The sequence below is a fragment of the Motacilla alba genome, chromosome 1 (genome assembly GCF_015832195.1).
Source record: "Motacilla alba alba isolate MOTALB_02 chromosome 1, Motacilla_alba_V1.0_pri, whole genome shotgun sequence".
In the NCBI taxonomy this organism is placed as follows: Eukaryota; Metazoa; Chordata; class Aves; order Passeriformes; family Motacillidae; genus Motacilla; species Motacilla alba.
In genome coordinates, this window is record NC_052016.1 from 46849627 (window position 1) to 46870554 (window position 20928).

Genomic DNA, 20928 nt, shown 5'->3' on the forward strand with positions numbered 1-20928 from the left:
TCCTTTGGAAAACCACATAGTTGAAAATAAGAGCACAGGAACTTTATCCATTTATCCGTTTTTATTAGCATTAAGGAAACCAAACAGCCTTCATCAAGAAACAAAATATACACACATAGTCAATTTGCTAATACAGAATAATGCTTTAAACCATCTTATATAGTGATTGTAGGTAAGAGCAGACCTGCCCTTTAACCTCAAAGCAAATCTGAGTCCTTAGAAAGTATTTTGTGTGGATTCTTTGCACTATTGAACCATACTGTGACAGGCCACCCATAACAGCTGTGGTGATGCTGTGCAGGCTGTTACTCATCCTGTCGGAAGGCGGCTCTGGATTTCTCTGTAAGCACGGAGTGGTGATTGCAGCAGTAGAGCAGGCAGAAGTGGAGACTGCAGGAGGAAATGACTGCTAACCGCCTTGGAAGGAATGTGGCTTTTGAAAGGCCATTTCTTAGGTGAGCATAGGTCTGCTCTTATGCTCCCTCCAAAAATCTTTCTCTAGTGGAATAGCAGCTGAGTGAAGCAGCTGACAGGTATATTAAACAGGTGACCCCAGTCTGGGATCCAATCCTAAAAGAGGAACACAGGAACCCTCACCAAGCAATACCCATTCTCCTCAGCAGGGAGGTGGAGAAGCAGCCTTGCACATACTTAACTGCCTTTATTCTGAGACCCCTCCTCTGCAACCCTGTGCTTACCTGTTTGGAAGAGCAAGGGGGCAGTCATGGTTTCACCAAGTATGTGTTGTATCCCCTACAGTTACTTTTTATATTAAAATTCAATTTCAGCTTGAGTTTAGTTGACACCAATTCTTGAAGCAGACTATGAGGAAAAAGGTAGGGTTTAGAAAATGGCTAAGCTGTTCAGTCTGCCAGAAGAACCTAAAGCAGCATTAGCAATGCAGGCAGAAAGGCGTCTTTGGTTGATGCACAGTTGCTTCCGTTAGTTAGCAGAAAGCTGAAATACCGTAAGTACACCACAATAACCCTGCACAGAAGCATTAAAATTGCTAATTATGCTTACCCAAGCAAAACGTAATGGCTGATCCCAGCAGTTCACATGTGCCCCTTGGTATTCCACTATCTTTTCCCCTGATGACTATGAGGCACTGGAGGCCAGAGGAGCTGTGGAAAGCCCAGGGGAGCCACACTCTGCTCCCCCCTCTGAAATAAAGGTGCTTAAGTTACATCCTGGCACACCCACTGTAAACCAAATGTGAGATTGCAAAATTGCAGAGAGGGAAGTAAATGTTGTCCTACAAAATCATGTCCTGTATTGTTGCTCCTCTACCGCAGTGTTTTATTGGGAGAAGCTGCCCTTTTTTTAAATAAGGCATCATTTACATGGCTTCCTATGATCTAGGTTGAGGTGAAGGGAATTTCTTGTTTCAGACACTGCTGTTGCTTGTTTCCAGGCATGCTGGCAAATGCCCTCATTGACTCTGCTGTGCAGGAGGGTGTGTGATGGCACAGCTGCATCTGAGGCTCCGATACAAAGTCAGGTTTGGCCTTTCAAACTTCTGAGCAGATGTTTCTCCTCCACAGTACTTCATGCTTGTGCACAGACTCTTCCAAGCCAAGTGATTTCCAGCACATCAGTGAACAAAGAGCAAGCTCCAGGCTTCTTACAGGTGGCAAGTGCAATTGGCTTTTATTATAAGCTAGCCACTGAGAAGGGTAATTGCATAGGGGGACTTCTCTGTGTTGGTTTTTGCTTTAAGCTTTCTCTAGTGCTACAGTACTAATAAATTACCCTGGAGAGAAATAAATAAATAAGTTGGCATCTCCCAGGCACCATGCTGGAAATCCAGGAGGCTTCAGGAAAGCTGCCCACCATGGTCCTGGGAAGGTAGTCAGCAAAAAGAAGTCCATATTATACAACTGTCTGTACGGGAGCGACGCACTGTGCGGGAGAGCCGGCTCGCTCCGAGGATGAGGTGGAACGGTTGGTGATCTCTCTCTGCAGTTCCTCCACTTTCTTCTGCAGCTCAGCCCGCTTGGCCAGAAGCTCCTTGTAGCGATTGTGAACAGGTTCCTGCAAAGAAATGTGTAGCTGAGCACTGGGAGGTCAGCGTGGAAGAGGGAGCCTGAAGCACAAAACTGCTGCTGACCTTACAGACAGCTATGAGGGAAGGAGGTACATGAGTGTCATCAGGCTCCAGCCTGCAGCTACCTGAGTGCTTGCTCTGGCTCTTGGCTGCTCACTTGGATCCAACATGCACTGTGCAACGGTGGCTAAACAAAACAATCTGTACATATTTTGAAAGATGATAGTTTGCCAAACTCTGATCTCTGACGTTTCCAGGGGACACTGGCCATGGCATCTCAGCCTGGACATGATTTCAGGGGCTTGGGAGGAAAAAACCCAGCCAGATTCTTCTAAATATTTTCACATAGTTCTGACTGTTGAACAGTCAGTACTGCGAAGTGTTTGCTGGGTTCCTGTTTCTAACGCTGCAGATCTGCAAAACTGCTACCTGCAGACAGGCACTGAAGCAATTGGGAATTTTTGTCCCTTTCTACTAAAAGTGATGTCAGCATTCAGGGTCATGCTCAGGCTGCTATTCTGAGGTGCCTGCCCTGGGCAAGCCAGCTTCCCTGCTGGTCAGCTTCCCTGCTGGCTGGCGTCAGACTCCTGTGCCTGAGGCAGCCAGAGCAAGCAGCAGGTTCCCACCAGTAGTTTAAATACAGCCCCAAAATTCCTATATAGAATCCTACATTCAGACAAGTCTTAGGGGTTTTAAGATCTTTTGTAAAGAGAACTCAGATAAATTTTCCCACATTCTAAGTGAGAAATTCCCCAGATTGCTGAGAATCTTCAGCTCCTGCAGATTTCACAAGGTGGTGATGTCCTGCTGGGCACCTGCATTAGGCAGCTCTAGGTGGTGCTTGCTCTTGCTGGCATTTGAATTTAGGCGTTTATTTTCAGATTTAAGCAGCAGCGGCATAAATCTGTACATTACCTAAAGCTCTTGACCTCCAAAGTAACAGTATTGGTACTAGCAGAGAGTGAAGCAGGAGGAGGAAGGGGCATACCTGAGGCTTCATCCTGGGGTTCCAGCGGATGTAGTAGCCGACCCACAGCTCGAGGTGGCGCATGCTGGCCACGGGATACAGGACGTGGTTGGAGTAGCTCACGTACAAGGGGTTAGTAAAGTCTTCCAGTTGGCTGTTGATGTAAGACCAAAGTGATACAGTCTTTTTTGGAAGGCTCTGTAAGGGAAGGGGGTGGAGGAGGCTTTATTTGCCATACGAATCCCAGCTATCTACAAACTGTAGCAGCATAGACATATGCCTGTCATTAATATGGAGCTGGTTGGTTTTTGTAGCTTAAAAAAAACCCCATAACTGTTCCTTTGATGTGGTTATTGTACTCAAAGCACATGGATGCAGGCAGGCACACACGCCCTGGCACAGAACAATCCCTCTGACCCATCCAGCTGTCAACACAGATCAGGAATCACCACTGCTACAGCAAGAGGACACTGGCATGTGAACTCCCAGTGCTTTAGTTAAACTTCACTTCTCTGAAGTGCTCCTGGAGGACTTGCTGGAGTATTTAATTGCAAAGCAAGAAAAGAAAACATTTGACTTAGGCCCTGATCTAGTGGAATAATTACGCCTGTGAATACTCCCACTGAAGCCAGTGCTGAACTACTTTCTAGATTAAGTACTTCACTAGGCTGAGGCCTTTAAAAAAAACCCCAAGCCCATGTGCAAATAGCATGCAGATTTTCTTCCCTGGAAATTATAATTATTCAATCACTGTGGACTCCAGAGAAACAGGGACACTGATTTCACTATAGTAAAACACTATCACTTTTATTTTCCAGCTAGTTTTTATGATTATTTTCAACTATCAAATATAATCACATCTATCACACGTAATCACATCAGGTCCACACAGCACTGCCCTCGTGTACCTCCGTGCTGTTAGGCTGCAGCCTTTGGTGACAGAATGCTTCATCTTTAGGTAGGTGAGACAGAGTAAGTGCCACTGTTTTCCTTCTAATTCCAGACTGGGTCTGGATGTACACATCTCTACGCTCCTCCCTGGGCAAACAAACCTTGGCCAGACTGCAGGGCAGAGCTGGCTTGTGGCAGGACAGAGAGGCACATCCTTAATAATAGTAGGAGAGTTGTCCTCTCCTGGGAAGATGCAAGCACAGCAAGAAGACACATAAAGACCAATTACTTGCTGTAACCTCTGTGTGCAGAATGACAGCACACACTAGGTAGTTAAAAGCACCCTAAAGGGATCACTTCAAAGACAAGGCATGACAAAAAAGTACCAGTTCCCACAGAGAAGGTTACTGAAGTTCAAAGCAAAACTACATTTCCACTAGCTGGGAGACACCAGGAGGTATTCAACCACTAGTGACTAACTGGAAGTAGACAACGTGTCCAGAAAGGAGATGGTGTTGCTCTGAAACATGAAGCTTCCTACAAACAGCAGTTTATGCAAGGAGGAAAATCCCCCAAGTCCCAGCTGTTGAAAAGGGGGCTTGGCATTTCCCAGACTCACATCTACATCTACCTCTGAGTGATGGAACCAGCTTCTGTAGCAACATCTGGCCAGCTAAAGCAATCAGGAACAAGCTTTTACCGTGGAGAGAAGTTGTCTTACCTCCTTCACTCTCTGCTGCTCGCTGCTGCACAGGAAGGTCCCAAACAAACAGCTGTATAGGTGATCTAGGATGGTGATCAGGAAGTACTCGTTGAACTCAAATGCTGTAGGAAACTTCAGGCAAAAAATAGAAAATTAGGTTGGGTTTTTAAAACAGAAGAATAAACTTTCTCCCATGCTGTGGTAAGGAGTTGGCCTCTTGATTTCCAGAACAGGATCTGTCCCTATTCCCTGCCTGGCTGGATATTCAGGGTCATATTTGCTCCTTCCAGGAGCAAGAGTTTCTCTCTTGGAAAGCTGCTTTGCATGTTCAGAGAGGAATTTTGAGCAAAAGCCAGAGGTCTGAGGGGTTAGAGCACTGTGTTTATGTACACTGAGTGCTGCTTCAAATTGAAGCTTGCTCTGCTGTGCCTGTCCCTCATGACAAGCCATGCAGCCAGACTATGACCAAAAGGCACACATGAAATAAATACATTCAAGAAGTGGAAATTTCCCAGGACCAAATGGAAATAACCTGGGTGCCTAACACAGCACTTCCCAGAGAGAACAGCAGGGAGGCACCTTGTGACAGAGGTCAGCAGGAGCAAAAGGTCTACGGGCACAGGCCATGTTTGTTGCAGAGTTCTGTGCAGAAATAATCTGACCTGAGACACGGACAACTGAAGCTCCACAAAGGGCCAATAAGAAAAAATGCAGTGAACTGCAAAGACATGCAGCGGTGATGGAGAGGAGAGCAGGAGGCCTTCCTCCCTCACAACCACCCTCTTCTTCCCAAGCTGCCCCAGTTGTGACATCCTGACCTCATCAGCTGCAGGTCAGGATGCCCCGCTGTAGAAGCCATCCAAGGAGACCATAATGGAAAAGTGATTTTTGATGATGGTAAAGCCTCCTCTTCTCTCTGCATGGATGTGGTACAGTATCATATGTAGTGGCATCCTTTTCTTCCATATTAGTGCCATCCTTCTCTTCCACTTCTCCTGGTTTAACCTAGGATGAGCCTAGCTTTTTTTCAGTGAACTGCCTGATCATAGCTGACTTTTGTGTCACAGAAGATCCAAAAAAACCTTCAAAGTTCCACATGCCTGGGAAAAAATCTCCCAGACACAGGGGATCTCTCTTGGACTGTACCTTTGTCATGCCAGGTCTGAAGTGAGGCACTCAGCTCTGTACCTCACATTATGAATTGGGAGCAGTCCATTTGCCTTCAGAAGAAGTTAAAATGGACCATGTTACAGGATCAGCTTGAGCAGAGGCAAAAGGGATCTGTTGTACCCACCATGCTACGGACTTACGTTAGCAAGTGCTTTCAGGCTCTCTGCTAAACAGACTCCCAAAAAGCCTGCTGCCAGAATCAAAGCAAGAGTACAAGCCCAGGAAGGAGAGCCTGCACAGGTCAGCTTGGAAACCATTCCTGTGTCCGGCCACCACGCTATGTCTTGGTGCACTGTGCGTGGCTCTGTGGACACAGGTGCCAGCCAGCAGTTTACCTGTCTCGTCATTTGCCAGACGCAGTCAATGAACTGCAGGAAGACGGGAGAGCGATCCGCATCCGCATGGTTCTTGTCCCCATGGCCAACTCTCTGAAACAGCAGGACAAAGAACACGAGTCACACAGGGCTTCGTGGGGTCTGCTCTCAATCATCTAAACCTTTACCAACGGCTTTTAAAAACTTCAAATGAGTCCTGATATTGCTTTGTCCATATCAGTGGCTAAAGGAGTAAAGGACAGCAACTCTCTTTGTCTTTGAAGTGAAAATTCTTTATGGGGATATTTTCATGCTAAGTTAAAACAAGAGTTGTTTGAGTAGAGGCTCCAGATGCTATGCTGGCACTGATTTCAGTTAATAGCTAAAGTTCAGAAGGAAGAAAAATGAGAATTCTTTTTGCTTCAGTTGCAGCTGTTGTCCTGGCTACTTCAGTAGTAGAGGGTGCTAGATGCAAACACTACCTACAGGCACGGCATGCGGCGATAACCGTCACGCAACACCTCGTGGCTTCCAAGAGCTGTACAAACACCAGCCCAGCCCATCTCCTGCCACCTCCAGAGAGGCAGCAATGACAGTATTCCCAGAGGCAGCCTCCAACCCTGACCGTGCTGTGTGGCCAACACATGTGAGGCACGACTCCTCAGAACTAGTACAGTACATTAATGATTATACATTACCTGAGAGCCCCAAGTACTGTATAAAGATACAACAAGAACATGTAAGTAACAGAGATCCCTAAAACTGTTCTCCCCTCACCAAAGGAAATCACTGTTGGTATCTTCCTTGCCTAGACAGTGAAGAAGCTAAAACCCTTGTTGCTCAAATACCAGATTGTAGCTTTTCAGGGCAGCCAGGACAAGGGAAGAGACAAGAATTTTGACTCCATGTTTCAGAAGGCTGGTTTATTATATTATGATATATATTAAAAATGCCACACTAAAACTATACTAAAAGAACAGAGAGAAAGGAATCATCAGAAGGAGAGACAGGAATAGAAATGAATGAATAAAAAAGTCTTGTGACTCCCAGAGAGTCTGACCCAGCTGCATCCTTGATTGGTTATGAAGTAGAAACACCTAACATGGACCAATCAAGGAAGCACCTGTTGCATTCCACAGCAGCAGATAGTTGTTGTTTACATTTTGTTCCTGAGGCCTCTCAGCTTCTCAGAAGAAGAAAATCCTGGCAAAAGGATTTTCATAAAATATGTCTATGACACCAGATAACAAGTTTTGTGGCAGCAGAACCTCAGTTGATTTAGTGCCTCAGTTTCCCCACCTTCATCAGAGCATTTGACAGTGCAACCCACCACTGCAAGCGCTGCACACAGACCTTGTTCTAGCCCTTGCGAAATTAACAACCACCAGAGAACAGCTACGAGCAAAGCACAATAGAAACAAAGACTGAAAGGACACTACTGAAAAGCTCTCTCAATTCCCATCAGTGCAAACCATAACAAACTGCTGCGTCACAAGCCCACAAAGCTGCCTCTCTGCCAACTGCTAGGGCACAACCACAAACTGCTCTTGGTCCAGGCTCAAACTGCTGCTCTTTCACCTAAATAATTAGAAGCCTCTCCAAAAATAAAATGTGCCTGAAGAAAATGTGAGGTCAAAGCTATAAACAAATTCCCCAACCTCTTCAATACAAAAACATTTCTTAGATGATGGTGCCCAAGCAGTCTGAGAAAATGGACTGAACTGGAAAGAAAGACAAAAAATACCCCAGTGGTCTCTACCAGCACCCAGCAGAAATGCCAGCACTGAACCCAAAGCACACTGCTGGTTTAAACCTTAGCATGGGAACATGACATTATCAGTCAGACACCTGAGACATTTAAATACCACCTGTTCCCTGTATCTAACCAACACAGTCCCAAGGAGGTTAAGAGGTGAATAAATTATAGGTAGAAAACAAAAACATCAGCATTCACCTCTCTCCTGTGAGTTCAACCAGGCAACTTCTCACCGGAAATGTTGAACTCCTCTAAAATCCTTCAAGAGGGACAACAACTTTCTGTTCGGTGCCTTCCATGGGCTAGTGACTCACCAGCTGAAATCTGTGGCCGAAGCTCAGCCACTCCTTCTCCACGAGCACCTCAAAGCCCCTGATGGTGCGGTAGTAGCCATCCAACATGAGCAGGGCCAGAGAGGTGAGCTGGGCTGTGCGGTCCCAGCCGTCACTGCAGTGCACCACCACAGACGTCTTCCCCGATTCCACTTTGTCAGCAATCCGAAGGGCTCCAGCAAGAATGAGCTAGGACAAGGGAAGAAACAAATTACAAAATCTCTTTGGAACAGAAACTATAAATGAAAAATGGCTAGTGACAGCACAGGACAAACCAAGGGCTCTGCTTGCCTCAAGGAGAATGGTAAATCAGTTCCAACTACTTTATAACTAGGACGGCAAACTGGTGAACACATTTTCTGTTCCAGCAAGATAACGACACATCTGAACTGTAGTGTAGGCACAACTTTAGAAGAGCCCTTGCATAAAACTCAGTCCTTGGACAGGTCAAGATTTAAATGCAGGAGCATTTCATGTCTCATAGGAAAGGCCATCACCTTGCAGCTGCCCCAGGAGCACATCTGCCCCTGTCTGTATCAGCAGAAGCTGGACATTTTTAGAACAGAAAGAACATTATTTGAAAACCAGCATCTGGAGAAGCCAAAACATTTTGCCTCCTTATTCTGACTCGTCTGGATTCCTGAAAGGCTGAGAGGGCCCCCAAACTCCCAGCATTTGCTTGTCTGGCCCACACAATAATTGCCAGGATGTCAAGAAGCCGAGCCCAGAACTTGGAAACTCTGCGACTCCTTAGTTCTAAGCAGAGCTTTCACAGTTACACGTCATCCAGGAACATCCTTCACTTCCAAAACACCATCTTTCAGTATTTCAGCTCCCTCTCTTGTCCCTCTTCTCATCTCCTTAAGATTCCTCACTCCAAGAAACTACGATTTTAAATGCTTATAAATGGAAAACAAATTCTAAGTCTTTAAATTTACAAGGAATTGAAAATCCTGGAATTGACTCTGGATATCGTTCCCAGACTGGTAAGGATTTGTGGTTGCTCAGCCACATGCAGGGGGCAGACATGCATACCTTGATATGCTCTAGCCAGTGAGTTGACTCTAAATTAGACAGCCAATGGGTCTCCTCGATATTGGGATACACAATTTCTTTCAGTTTTCTCAGTGACTCTCTCATAACATGAATGTTGTGAATATCCAGGAACACTAATTCTGCATTCTGATAGGCATCCTCGCTCTCATAGCCCCCTCCTTTAGCCTGAAGAACAAAATTCACATACAAATCATTAAGCAGAACCATATTTTGTACTTTATCCCAGTCATTTGTCCTGAGCAAATAGCAGCTAACAAAATACAACAGTGGCTGGGCTATCTAAAGCAGGCAAAAGCCATTGGCTTTATCTTACAGCTGGGAGCAAACATGTACAGGTACACACTTTGTGTCTCTCTTCTGCAATACCTAATGAATGCTGTAATTTTACCAAAGAATATCACATTACAAGCCTTCTTTTCCTCTGTAATTATAATTTATCCCCATTCAAGCTGTTAACTCATTACATTCGCTAATCTATCATTTAAAAATTTACCATACTATTACAGAGGAGGATAACCCACACACTAATTGCCTTCCCTAAGTAGTGGGAAAGACAGATTTAAAAAAAAAAAGAAAGAAAGAAAGAAAGAAAGATCTTTACTGCAACAAAGCAACTCCACCATTAAAACAAAGCTTAAAGTGATGGCATGGAACACAATTTTAGAAGGGTAGAATGATGGATCCTGGGAACTACTGAACTGTCAGCCTCACCTCTGTGCCTGGCAGAATCATCATGGAACAGATCCTTCTAAAAGATATGCTAGGGCATGAGGAGGACAGGGAGGTGATTCAGGATAGCCAGCATGGTTTCACCAAGGGCAAATCCTGCCTGAGCAGCCCAGTGGCCTTCTATGATGGAGAGACTACAGCAGCGGACAAGGGTAGGGCTATGGGTGTCATCTACCTGGATTTCTGTAAAGCCTTTGACACAGTTCCCCACAATATCCTTCTCTCTAGACTGGAGGTGATGGAGCAGACAGTTGGATGGATGAGAAGTTGGATAGTCACAGCCAGAGGGTAGTGGCCAATTGCTCAATGCCCAGGCAGTGACAAGTGGCATCCCTGAGGAGTCTGTATTGGGACTAGTGCTATTTAATATCTTCATCGGTGACACAAACAGAAGGATCAAGTGCACCCTCATCAGGTGTGCAAATGACACCAAGCTGAGTGGTACAGCTGACACTCCTGAAAGATGGGGTGCCATCCAGAGGGACCTGGACAAGCTCAGGAAGTGGGTCCATGGGAACTCCATGAAGTTTAATGAAGTTTAACAAGACCAAGTGCAAGGTGCTGCACCTGGGTTGCGGCAACCCCTTCCATCAGCTCAGGCTGGGGGATGAACAGATCAGTGCAGCCCTGCCCAGGACTTGGGAGTGCTGCTGGATGAGAGGCTGGACATGACCCAGCCATGTGCACTCACAGCCCAGGCAGCCACACATGTCCTGGGCTGCAGCCAAAGCAGGGTGGGCAGCAGGGCCAGGGAGGGGATTCTGCCCCTCTGCTCTGCTGAGACCCCTCCTGGAGTGCTGTGTCCAGCTCTGGGGTCCCAGCACAGGAAAGACAGGGTCCTGTTAGATCAAATCCACAAAGATGATCAGAGGTGTGGAGCACCTCTCCTGAGTGGAAAGGCTGGGAAGGGAAGGCCCTGGAGGGACCTTATAGCAGACTTCCAGTACTTAAAGGAGGCTTATAAGAAAGATGGGGACAGATGTTTTAGTTGGGCCTGTTGTGATAGGACAAGGGGGTCATATTTTGAAAGTAATAGAGGGTAGATTCAGACTAGAGATAAAGAGATTCTTCACAATAAGGGTGGTAAAACACTGGAGCAGGTTTTCCAGAACAATGGTAGATGCCTCCTTCTTGGAAACATGACATTATCAGTCAGACTGATATTCCAGGTCAGACTGGACAGGGCTCTGAGCCCTGTTAGAGGAAGCATCTTTCAAGCATGTGAATTGAGAAATGGTGATACACAAGGTCCAGGGTGCTAGAGTCTGACCTCAGTACTACTTCAATTTTTCTTTCCCCTTCCAATCTCATTTCCCATTGTAAATTAATATAATGGATCATTAACAGTCACACTGATATCCTACAGATACCAGTGCAGGTATAAAGTCTGTCTAGAGAATCAGATCATTGCATTCAGACTTCTTCTGCAGTGGAAAAGCCTTCTGTGATCCTTAAGAATAATATGAAATTGTAGTAGGAAATGTGCTCTAAATTATTACATTTCTAGTTTTAGACAGAGGAAAAAGTACCCAACCTTATTGGCTACAGCATTCACACTAGGCCTTGCATCAAATATGAAGATTTTATGGGACTGGGCATTAGAATCCATGATGGCTTGAAGGTACTTTTCATCTTCCTTGCTCCGCTTGCCACTCACTCCCACCATGGGCTGGCTACAGCGCGTGATTGTTGCTTGACTTTCTGGGTGAATCCATGACAAGACCTTGAGAAACAAAATGGAAAATAAATAAAGGAAAAATGGGATTCATTAAACCAATGAAGTGAATTACCTGTAATGGCTTGCTCTGGGATTCTCTATCAGGGGGGTTCCAGAAGGCTGGATTCTATTAAATCACAACTGAATGAAAGAAAGAACTCTTCTGTCTTTATTCATTCTGGTGGCATTCCCCAAATTTGAACAAACAAAAGGTGATCAAATTGTTTGAGTCTGACTTTTAAATATGATGCAGACTATTTTTTTCTGGCTTTGTGTGAGTCAGTATGTGAGCTATGTCTTACTTTATGTTACACCATGTAAAAGTTAAGCACTTGAGGAACAGACTGAATTTCCTATAGACTTGAGGAGTAAACCAGGACCTTTTCAGTTACCTCTGCAATAATCATCATAACAATGTGCTTTGTCTTGATTTCATTAAATAAATGCTCTCGTCAAGACTATCACTACGTATTTCTCTATCCTGAAAGTCAGAGTAGGCCAGACAATTGTAAACAGCCAAACAGGGCTGCCTTGTGTTTCCCAGGAACTGAATTGAGATTTGGTCTGAGTTGTGCTAAATTATCTTATCTTCTAGTTTTGGTTTAGTCTACATCTCTTTCACAACTGTAGTTTCAGCAGATACTGTTGTTTTCTATGTCCTCAAACATGTTGTTGTCAGTTTTATTATCTTCTGACCATTTATTTGCTCCCTGGAATCTACTCAGCCTGATCTTGGTATTACTTATTGCCCAAAGGTATGTGTAATAAAACCACATCAAAGTGGCTTTTTCTGTGCCACTCACTGGTATGCGTCCTCTGGATCTGAAGGATGCCACTCTCTTTAGCTCCTCGTCAGGAATGTTTACAGGCACAGCTAGAATGGCAGGGTATGTATCACACAGCTCGTAGCGCTCGTTAATCTTGGTCAGCCTCCAGCTTTCATTGGGAATTCCCTAAAGAGGAAACTGCAGGTTAGCAAATGAGTTGCTCTGAGACCTCAGCACAGACAAATCTCCAGACCTGAAATTCAAGGCAACTTTTGTTAATGAAGGTCATTTAGGGCTGGCAGCTGGGAGTGCATTATCTTGGTAACTTGCATTTCATTTCTCTCCCCAGAGAGGTGGATGTTTTGCTCAAGTCGCTAAAAGAGCAGGGAAACTGGGCTTCAGGCAGGGTCATGTATGGCAAAGGAACTGTGGAGGCTACAAATGTAGCAACACAGGTGGCCACCCTGAGCGCAACTTAAAGATACCTCCTGGTTTCATCATGGGCTTACAGGAGAGCCAGGAGCAGGACAGAATGGGTGACCAACTCAGTCTCCTCATGGCACTTAGTTCAAATGCGTTGGGTGAAAACTGGGGGTACAAAGTGGAGTTACCAGACAGGATGCAGGGAAGAGGGAGAAGGGAGAACAGGCAGTAAAACACCCCAAAAAATCAGCCTGACTTGGGCTTAGTTCAGCGTTTGTGGCACAATTGTGCAAACCTCTAAAAACATCAAAAACTTAACAACTGTATGTCTCTGTTTGCATGACTGTATGTGCTGTGAAACTTCCACGTTTCCATCATATTAAGCTCTCTGGTTGAACTGAGGACTTGGGCTGGGAGAGCAGGGCATCTCCACACACACATCATAGAGCTCATGCCGTGATGGGGAAGCCACTCAACAGCTTCCCCAACAACAATCTCCAAGTAACACCTGAGGCAGAATGGGGACAACCCTGACAACCTGCAGACGTAGTTTGGCTGAAGCTGGGGAGCGGCTGGTGCAGCTGCCTGCAAGGAGAGATTTAAACAGACCCCTACTGCAGCAGGGGTGAGCGCTGGCACAAAGCATCTCTGTGGGGAAGACACATCTGCTGCAGCAAACATGGCCAGGCTGTGAAGCACTGAGTGTGTTTTAGGGGAACGTCAACTCCTTACACAATACACGCCTCTGTTCTAATAAACACTACTCCATTTTAAAGCAGGGTGCTGGGACACTGATCACCACTGTCACAACTCCCACAGGAAATAAACGGCACATCTAACACAGGTCAGACGAGCTGTGATAATTATGGCTGACCCACACGGGCAGCAGCCCGTCTCCCATCCCAGTGGTGAGTCACGCTGTCAAAAGAGGTCATGGTTAGAAATCTGAGGGGAGACCAGACCTTCTGTCTAGTATCAGTCACACACTCTGCTTTGTGAACCACTGCTGTCCTTTGGCCCTCCCTGGGAAGGAAATGTTACGACAAGGCTCACCCCCAAAAGCCTGAAGGAAAGCTATTTTTGGCACTGTCTGAAGCCGTAGAATTGGCAGAACCAGACATCAAGCAGTGTGTATACACAGTTGAAGCTTACTGATGGGTAAAACATGCTCAGAGGTCTACCTGCTGTACACAGCAAGGATGGAATCTGCTGGGCCCAACAGCTCTGCTGCAGCCAGGGAATAGCTAGACTCTTCCAGTGACCAATCTATTTACTACCTGGAAGTGGACTAGTGGCTAATTAGTTCTCAGTCCTGTCCTAATAAGCACATGCAATGGATCCATAAGCAATTCCTGAAAACTTCATCTCCCCCAAATATGAATGAAAATTATGCTGTCAGCACAGTCTTGGCAAGAAAAATGAGAGCTAACAGGCAGCTACATGAAAGAAAGGCTCTTTTTCATTTTACCCAGCAACTCTACCAATGCTCACAGAGAAGACCAAGGAGCGGGCACTGGAAAGCACCCTCTTCACAGTTCTGGGTAGCGTGGCTTCAGAACACACTGTTTGGCCCAGGACTGAGCTCTAAAGCTCTCCAAAGCTCTAAGTCTTTCAGCTGCCACACTGACGAATTCGAAGGAAATCTTGCCTCTGCAATAGCCCGGACCAGAAAAATCCATGATGAGCCTCCAAAGAAAGAAAAGATGCTGTGTGTCAGCATTCAAATTTCTTTTGACTCGTGGGGAATGTCTGCTTTTCCCCGGCCCAGGAGCCTTGAATCACAGCACCACCCAGAATGCTTCGGATCGTGACTTTCTCTAAGGACTGGAAGCAAACAGAAATAAGCCAAGTGGGCTAGAAGAGAAGCTGAATTTGCATCTTCCTTGGACGTTTGCCATAATGCAGTGTAGCTTCTGCATTTATTCGTGCTCCTTCAGATTTGCCCTTTCTCCAGCTGGAATCAATAGAAAAAGCTAAACGTGATATAAAGCACACTGGTATTTCCTCATCTAAGATGCATTTCACTGCTTCCCGGTTAAGTTGTAAGCACCTAAAAGCCTACTATGAAACAAAACTGTTACAGATGTAACTCAATAGGCCTCTGCAGGCTAAGGAGTGGCTCTGGGTGCTGCCTGCCTGTGCACCTGCGGGAGGAACTCAGGCATGCCTCCCTAAAAGCAGGTTGTGGTCATTCTGAAACTGCCAGGGCACACAGCATGTCCACATTAGTGACCAGAGACTTCTGCACAGGTCTGTCTTCTTCAGGTAAATTAATGCTGCTAGCAGCCCCTGATTCTAGGAGAATTCGTATCTATGGTGGATGCCAGAGGGCAAACTAAGGAAGGCAGCAAAGCCACACTTACAGTCATTAATTTAATATTCCCATGACCATTCTCACTGAGCCCAACTGAACCAATGCACCTCACATCTGTACTAATAAACTCATTTATCCTCCAAACAGGATATTTTGTCCAAAATGCAACTGGTGATCCTTGACTTGCATCACAGGACCTTTGTGCATGGCTGAAGGTGCTCAAACACACTCACTCACTCACAAGATGCATTGTAACAGCCTGGTCTGTAGCTATGCCTGAAACTTGCCCCTGTGCTTGGGAAAACTCCTTACAACTGTATCATCTAACCATAGAGACACAGCCTTTGTGTCCTCTCCACACACAAACTAGACTTGGTTTCCCTCTAGATAAGACATTCATGCCTTACTATAATGAGTTTGGTTATCACTTGATTTATACTTGATGTTGCAGAAGGTGGAGTTTGTTGAAGCCATGCCAGCACAGCACCAACACCACCACCTTGCAAAGCACATGGTTAAGGTTAAGCACAAGAGGATCCTTCACTGACAGGAAAAAAAAAATTTCCTTGCTGTAGTTACACACAGTCACACCTCTCTATGGAGAGATAGAGTCCATCTCTCTGTGGATCTCAGAGATCCACTCTGAGCTTAGATATATAAGTGCACCTTGATGTGCAGTAGGCAGCACAGGATACAGCTGCAGAGCCAAGCTGGTCCCTCTGCCATTTACTGAGCCCAGGCTGTGTCCACTCAGCACCAGAGAGCTGTGATCTGCTCTGCAGTAGAGACATACACAGCATAAGAAGGACCTCAGTTAAGCCATGGGACGTTTAACAGTTCAGTACTCGCTTTGCTCCCATAAGTTACACCCAACAATTCTCTGGAGGATGATGTTACCAAGCTCTACCTTTCCCACTCTGCTTGTATACTAATGCTGGGCACTTCTTTAATCCTCAAAACAGGTCAGTTCTTCTGAGTTATTAGTTTCTACATGTTTTCTCCGAAAGCAGCAACCATAGCCCTACACTGTGGCTCCCCAGTAGATATGACCAGAGCAAAGGATATTAGACAAGAATGACTTTTGTAGGGAAACATCACACAACTTCACAACCTCTTGTAATATTTTCCAAATGCTTCCCACCTTATTAAGGAAAATAAAGCTTTAAGTTACTCCAAAGGCATCTTAAGGACTTTTGGTTTCAAGTGAGTCTTATTCACTTTGCAATTCTGTTTTATATTCTGCCAGCCCATGTGTAATAAAAATCAGGGAGCAATTTCAGTTTTAAATTTCATTTGCCACATGTGATTCCATTTACCAACTAAATCTCAAACCTCTCTGAGTTCCTTTTGTTCTCTACAGGTTGTTTATTACTCCCCATAGCTTTACACAATCACAGATTTTTAATAAGTTGCATATTTCCATCCTTCCCAAGAATGCTAACGGGGAAGTTAGGAGTTTACTGACTATCTTTCCTAATTGCTACAATTGCTGTCATCTCAACATATTTCTATTAATCTCAGTAATAAAGTTGTAATAAATAAATAATAGCACACTCAAACTTGCCATGTGTACCAGTGTGGACATGGAAATTACCATGGATCCTGGTCTAAAAGTCTTTTCTAGATGCCTGGTAGTTGGAGTTTACTTTTGCTCCACTCTCCTCTCCATGTGTCCCTGCTCCCACAGGGAAAAGACTGACCTGGCCTAAGATATAGCAAGTTAATGCCTGGCCATCCTGCTGGGCTGCTGATGCCCTAGGCCAGCCCTTCTCTAACAGTTTCTAAACCAATTCCAGAAGGTCCTGCTGAGAGTGCATATGTCCTGCTTTTCTATTTCTGATCACAATTCATAGAGTCAGAGACAGGTAATCCCATTATCTGATTTCACAATGCCAGTTTCATTTCACTGTTAACGAATCCCTGCTGCCATTTCAAGACATAATCCTGATTTACTGTAGTACTTGTTATTGCTTTAGCAGAACCTGGTTGGATTAAGAAAAAAGGCTACGACATTCACACAGATAAATTGGAACATCCATAGTTACAAATGCTGGAATTAAATAAACAGACTGAAATACCTAAAAGTTTTGGAGGGGACATAAAGCATCATGCTGCAGGACCTAAATCAATCTAACAAAAGGGATGAAATTCTCCTCCTGGCCAGATCACAACATAAACATCTACTGCAGTATGGCTTGCTTCTTCTTCAGCAGCTGGTGTTGGTCACTTCTGGAGATAAGGAACTGGAGCAGATGGATTGTGTGATCTGGAATGGTAGTGACTGTGGCCCATCACGGGTAAAACTCAGAAAGATGTGGCTGCAAAAAATCCTGGTTTGGATTTCTTTTGCAGTCATTTGTAAGGAAATGACCACAGCCTTCAGCACATGGACATTAGTTTGGTTTCTTGACACAGAAGCAGACAGGCAAGTTTTTCCTTCCCACTCACAAACAACAAAGAAGCAGGCCACAGCACAAGCACACACTGCAGCAATGCCTCAGCTGTGTCACCTCTTACATCTATTTTCTTTACAGAAAGGCCAGAAGATTTGCAGAAGAGTTGCAAATCACAGGCAGGCAAACAAATGTATCCTTTCACCACGTAACCAAATTCCTGACAAATTTAAGGTGCACCAAATCACAGTATAAAAACTAATATGGACAGAAAAGCTTCTGTCCATAAAAACCAGCAGGCCAGGATTTAGAAAGTGGAATAATCTACACTGACATTATCTAAGGTCACCCTTTCTTCTTTACAGGTGTGTTAAAATGTCTTTTGTACTTCACTTGTTTTGACTGATGCTTGGCTGAGTGAATGCTGTGCCTTCCACTTGAGATTATTTTGATAGCACAGGTAATCTTTTAGTTGTTACTCAAAAATTTTCAGCCAAGAAGCATCTTGCTCAAATAGCTTGGGCTGCAAATCCTTCTCTACAAGCAGACCTTCTCATAGAATAACTACCAAGAAGGAGGTAAAGCCTAAACAAAGCAATAACCACTGCATTATTTGATCTTATGCTCAAGTTGACCTTAGACACAAAGTGATTAAAAACTATTGGAGTTTGTCTTGACCAGGATTTTAGACTGTAGCATCTCATTGCAAAATACACTTCTTTGCACTGAAGGCAGCATACAGTAAGATACAGTAAGATACATCTCACTTCCCATTAGCAGTCTAGAAGCCAGAGATCTATCTTAGGCAGCTATTTTAGGAGAGAACAAATCACCCCCAACAGTGAAGCACTCTCTCCCATCTGTTAATGACAGGCCTAGATAACCAATTTAGAAGGCATGCCCAGCTTTTAGAAGGCTAGAGCTAGAAAAATGAATCCTTAGTTTTTGGATTCCAAGAATCAGATGAACAACTAGGCTGGGACAAAGGTCTGGTTGTGTTTGATTTGATGAGAAAGAACCAAATAAATCTTTAAATTGCATGGCTTAAAATTTCTTAATTTTACAATAGAAAATAGTTTCATTCTGAGGGATCTGGAGGAGACAGAAGCTTATTGTGTCCAGGGCAAACGTGCCACCAAATCATGCTCCTTTTTCTACTTGAGAATTTTATGACAAGAGTGATTTCATTATAAAAATCAAAATTCTCCCATCTTTTACTCCAAAGAGCACTACTCAAGTTTTTACCACAGTATTCCTAATCAACAGCCTGTCACAACATAATCATTAATACCTTTGATCAGTCTACTCTGGACACACTACCACTGTAAATAACAGTACTCTCTAGGCTGATCCCTATGCTGACAAACCATGCCTAAGACAGTGAAGGCATTCCACACTTAATTTTTTTCTTCCCAAGTTGCTGTTTAAGACAGGAAAACCTGGAAAGAATTAAAACCAATTCAAGCAAGCACTAAGGTGTGAAACTCAACAATGGGATGCGTGTACCTGGAACACGCACCTTCCATTCTGGACGGCCAGCAGTACCTGATCACCAAGCCAGAGCATCAGTTTTTTCTAGCAGAGCCTAAAGTCAGCTCTCTGCCACCTGAGCTGATGTCCATCAGTGGATGGCTCTATCTCTAAAGCTGTACTGCTCTCAAACAAGCACTGCAGTGTGAAAAACAACATCCTAACCAAGCCTGCACAGCATTTTTCAGCAGAATCATTTGCTGCTCCATGTAACCTGTAATTTTATCACTGCACAGAGCCTTGTTTCTGAAGAGTAGAGGATGAAGAAGGATGTGGCACAATACCCACCTGTCTTCTGTACTCCCAAGTAGGGTCATACACTTTCCATCCATTTTCTGGGAAAACCTCTTTGTACTCAAAGGCAAAAAGTGGCTGAAAGAAAGAAAATTTACCTTTAAGAGCCCACTCAGAGCCCATTCATACGATGTTTGATATCTCAAATAGTAATTCATGACTGACCCTTCTTTTTCCCCACAATCACTTTTCTTTCAGGGTTTTCTAAAAAAGATTAACACTCTCACTGTAGCAGGTAATTAGTACAACAATATACCTTCCAATATGTCCCTGATCTTGCTTGGCTATTACCTCGTACTTCATGGACAAAAGAAGTTTGTTATTAAAGAGAGAAGATAAAACTACTTAGGCAAGAATGCTCTTACAGATTAACAACCAGAGCCTTTCAACAAGCATTTGAAACAATTGCAGTGTCATAGCATTAGAGAACACAGGGGCTGCATTCCAGATTAGGGGCAGTGCAGTCACCATTAGCTGTGAACCTCTGATGGAAGTCACTGTGATTTGAGTACTTTCCTTCTGCTACAAGGCTTTATCAGTAAGTTGTTCCCCATGCATGAAAGAAGGCACTGTAATAGATTTTTCCTGTTTCCTATATGATCTAAACTCCTTTTAAACTCCTTAAGTTTAAAACAGATTTGAAAACCAGCATTTCTCATCCCTCAAGAAAATGCACCCCATGTGAATGCTGTATTAAGTAGATGGGACAGAACAAAACAGTTTACTGCTACTCTGTGTCTTTTGGCAAAAGCTGAAGAGAAAACACTTACCAGATTATTTGAAACTGGAAAAGCATATTTCATTAGGTTCTCAAAAATGGATCGTCTAGTTCTCCCTTCAGGCTTATGAGCAAACCGCAAGTTTCGAATATCCTAGGGAAAAAGGAGGGAAATCAAGTTGCAAATTTCTGAACCATTTCAAAATCCAAGGAAAATCCAAAAGCCAGAATTCAAATTGGGGTCACATGACAATGCTCCTTCTAGCACTGATTTAATACTATACTTTGAACAATGCTGTGTTGCAACATTGGGTTTGGTTGAGGGGATTGTCTACAGCCTCCAACAACAGCAGAGCAGCTGAGGAAGGGCACAGTTGTGCCTGACCACAGCATCTTGCCTTCACATGAAGCTCTCTACTTGCTGAAAGTCTTTGTGAGAGCCCTGCTCAGGAAAAACCTATGTTTGACCAGCAAGACTTTGTGAGACAGGCATCCTTGGCTCTCACTGAGCTCTCACGCCAAGCAGTGCCATAAGTCCACTGGAGGGGATGGCCTAACAAAGTACCTCCACAGAGCTACTGCACATAGGGGCCCCAAGAACAGCCAGCTGGGTGCAAAGCATCCAATGCCATCTCCCTTTAAAGCTTCCACCTCTCAGAACACTCAAGAGGATGTCTTGAAACCAAGAACTCCTCCACTTTGCACAGTAGCACAGTTTAGACAAAAAGTGGCCATTCAGGACCTCCTTTCCATAGTCAACTACAAAACCAAATTTGGAAAGTAAATAAAACATCTCTAAGTTTTTCC

General features: G+C 44.4%; 1 protein-coding gene across 4 annotated transcripts in view; it reads right to left on the reverse strand.

Moving 5' to 3' along the window:
* Positions 1 to 42: 42 nt before the first annotated feature.
* Positions 43 to 20928, reverse strand: part of MTMR2 (myotubularin related protein 2) — a 63309-nt gene continuing 42423 nt past the window's right edge. For all 4 annotated transcript variants that reach the window (XM_038131561.1, XM_038131572.1, XM_038131581.1 and 1 more), the window contains 10 exons: positions 20174 to 20275; positions 19398 to 19481; positions 12486 to 12635; positions 11500 to 11688; positions 9216 to 9401; positions 8163 to 8369; positions 6114 to 6206; positions 4627 to 4740; positions 3036 to 3212; positions 43 to 2034 (listed from right to left, as the gene is read on the reverse strand). In XM_038131561.1, the coding sequence (XP_037987489.1) occupies positions 1873 to 2034; positions 3036 to 3212; positions 4627 to 4740; positions 6114 to 6206; positions 8163 to 8369; positions 9216 to 9401; positions 11500 to 11688; positions 12486 to 12635; positions 19398 to 19481; positions 20174 to 20275 (1464 nt within the window). In that variant the 3' untranslated portion in view covers positions 43 to 1872. The remainder of the gene's footprint in view (positions 2035 to 3035; positions 3213 to 4626; positions 4741 to 6113; positions 6207 to 8162; positions 8370 to 9215; positions 9402 to 11499; positions 11689 to 12485; positions 12636 to 19397; positions 19482 to 20173; positions 20276 to 20928) is intronic.